Source organism: Cucurbita maxima, unplaced genomic scaffold (assembly GCF_002738345.1).
Source record: "Cucurbita maxima cultivar Rimu unplaced genomic scaffold, Cmax_1.0 Cma_Scf00070, whole genome shotgun sequence".
NCBI lineage: Eukaryota > Viridiplantae > Streptophyta > Magnoliopsida > Cucurbitales > Cucurbitaceae > Cucurbita > Cucurbita maxima.
The window spans coordinates 353560-356091 of record NW_019272086.1 but is presented as its reverse complement, the minus strand read 5'-3'; the positions used below and the strand labels follow the sequence as shown (position 1 = coordinate 356091).

The window sequence follows — 2532 nt, the reverse complement described above, 5'->3', positions numbered from 1 at the left end:
AGGGGTGAGATTGCAATTAAAATTAAAAAAAGGACCAAAACAGCAAAAGTAGAAAAGTATTAAGAGTGGGCCCACAAAAATAAAAATGATTAAGAACCACTCAATCCATCTCACCAAACCGGTCAACCGCTGCCCGCTGCCCGAGAATAAGAACGTTAAAGAAAGAAGCTCCGAGTCAATTGGCTCCCTTCAATAAATAATTTTAATTTTTAATTTTTAATTTAGTTTCTCTCTCTTCACCAACTCCCTTAGGTTGGAGATATATATCTCTCTCTCTTCCCACCAACCCCACCCTTCACTCATTCCCATTCTCAATCACTGTGTTTGGAGCTCTCTCTTTCAATGGGAAGATCTCCTTGTTGCGAGAAACAACACACCAACAAGGGTGCATGGACCAAAGAAGAAGACCAACGCCTTATCAACTATATCAAACTCCATGGCGATGGCGGTTGGAGATCTCTCCCGACCGCTGCAGGTCCGTGAAAGATTCGAATATCTCGACTTTTAGTTATTCTATAGTTTCTCATCGTTTATGATTGAACAAACAATAGGGTTGCTGCGGTGTGGAAAGAGCTGCCGATTGAGATGGATCAATTATCTACGTCCTAATCTCAAGAGAGGGAACTTCACTACGGAGGAAAACGAACTCATCGTCAATCTCCATAGCCTACTCGGTAATAAGTAAGTGTCAAATCACAAGGTCTTATGCTTAAAAGTTAGTTAAGCTTCTTAGATTACTCGTTCTAAAATATATTTAGTCTTGAATTATAGTTTATTATATATATATATTATATTTGACTCTTTATTATAGACGGAGTGGTTTACCATATATATCAATCTCCATGGCCTGCTCCGTAACAAGTAAATGTCAAATCACTAGGTTTTATGTCTAAAAGTTAGTTAAGGTTCTGAGATTACTGGTTCTAAAGTATATTAGTCCTGAATTATAGTTTACCATATATATCATATATATCAATCTTCATAACCGGCTCGATAACAAGTAAGTGTCAAATCACGAGGTCTTATGCCTAAAAGTTAGTTAAGCTTATGAGATTACTGGTTCTAAAATATATTTAGTCCTGAATTATAGTTTATCATATATATCATATTTGACTCTTTATCATATTTAACTTAGAGAGCTTTTATTATATACAAATATCTTGTATTCGTTTATTGCTCTGGGAGAGAATTTCTTCAATAGCTAGCTGTGGTCGTTTTGGCAAATATTCTTATTAGTAATTTGATGTGATGATTATAATGACTATCAGATGGTCTCAAATTGCGGCGAAACTACCTGGAAGGACAGACAACGAGATAAAAAACTATTGGAATACGCACATCAAACGAAAGCTTTATAGCCAGGGGATCGACCCGCGAACCCATCGTCCATTGGTCAACAAAGGAAGTACTTGTTTGACGAGGGAGGTGGAAGATTCAAACAGCAACAGCAGCGGTAGCTGTTTGACGACGGAGGTGGAAGAAAACCATGAGCTGAATCTCAATCTAGAGCTCTCCATTGGCCTTCATTCCCATAACCCAACCACCAAAAGCCCCGGCGGCGGCGGCGGCGGCGGCGGCGGCGGCGGTTCCTGTTTTAGTCCAATTTTGAGCACCACCGACAGAATTAGAAACGGAAACTTCCTCCTCCAACCCCATCTCTTTACATGTTACACATCGTCCAATTAATGTTTTATATAACTTGTTGTCTCACATTTTCATTTCTCAGATTTTTGTAATATATATGCTTATTATATGGTTTATTAGAGGAATAATATATGATTCATATATATATATAATTAATTCAATTCGAACCTAGCTCAACCGATAGAAATACTTAATTATCATTTTAAATGCAAACTGTTCGATCATCACAATTTTGCACGAGTTCTTATCTAAACTTAAAATTCTTTAAAAAATATATTTTTTTTTTTAATTTGTAGACAATAATGATTTAGTTGTTTAGACCCTTTATTAAATTTTTATGTATTGCGAGCAAAAACAAAGTATATTTTAAAAGTAATAATAAACTTGGAATGGATTGGTTAATGTGAAATCAATGAATTCTGAGATCCCACGGTTGAACATTCCTTATAAGTGTGTGGAAACCTTTCCTTAGTAGACGTGTTTTAAAACCGTGAGACTGACAACGATACATATCAGGCCAAAGCGGATAATATCTGCAACGGTGAATTTGGGCCACTACAATGGACAGTGTACCAACTAGGATGATGGATTCCAAGGGAGTGAATTGTGAGATCCCACATCGGTTGGAGAGGAGAGCGAAACATTTCTTATAAGAATATGAAAACCTCTCCTTAGTAGAAGCATTTTAAAATCGTGAGGCTGACAACTATATATAACGAGCTAAAACGGATAATATCTGTTACCAATGAGTTAAATCCATGAATTAATCTAATTTATAAAGTTTTCATTTATTTGAATCAAATCAACTTGACGGGCGGAGATTTATATTCGTTCAAGGGGAAGTGACGGAATTATTCAACTACTTTCATTATAACTATTGGTCCAATT

General features: G+C 36.3%; 1 protein-coding gene across 1 annotated transcript; it reads left to right on the top strand.

Moving 5' to 3' along the window:
* Window positions 1-296: 296 nt before the first annotated feature.
* Window positions 297-1767, top strand: LOC111472382 (transcription factor MYB8-like). The gene is made up of 3 exons (XM_023118073.1): window positions 297-475; window positions 552-681; window positions 1269-1767. Exons 1-3 carry the CDS (start codon window positions 343-345, stop codon window positions 1684-1686), a joined length of 681 nt encoding a protein of 226 aa, XP_022973841.1. The 5' UTR covers window positions 297-342; the 3' UTR covers window positions 1687-1767.
* The last annotated feature ends 765 nt before the right edge of the window (window positions 1768-2532 follow it).

Excerpts from the sequence above, each read along its gene's own strand:
- LOC111472382 (XM_023118073.1), top strand. The coding sequence starts at position 343 with ATGGGAAGATCTCCTTGTTGCGAGAAACAACACACCAACAAGGGTGCA. Across the intron at positions 476-551 it reads ATCTCTCCCGACCGCTGCAG|GGTTGCTGCGGTGTGGAAAG; the intron begins GTCCGTGAAAGA and ends AACAAACAATAG. Across the intron at positions 682-1,268 it reads CATAGCCTACTCGGTAATAA|ATGGTCTCAAATTGCGGCGA; the intron begins GTAAGTGTCAAA and ends AATGACTATCAG.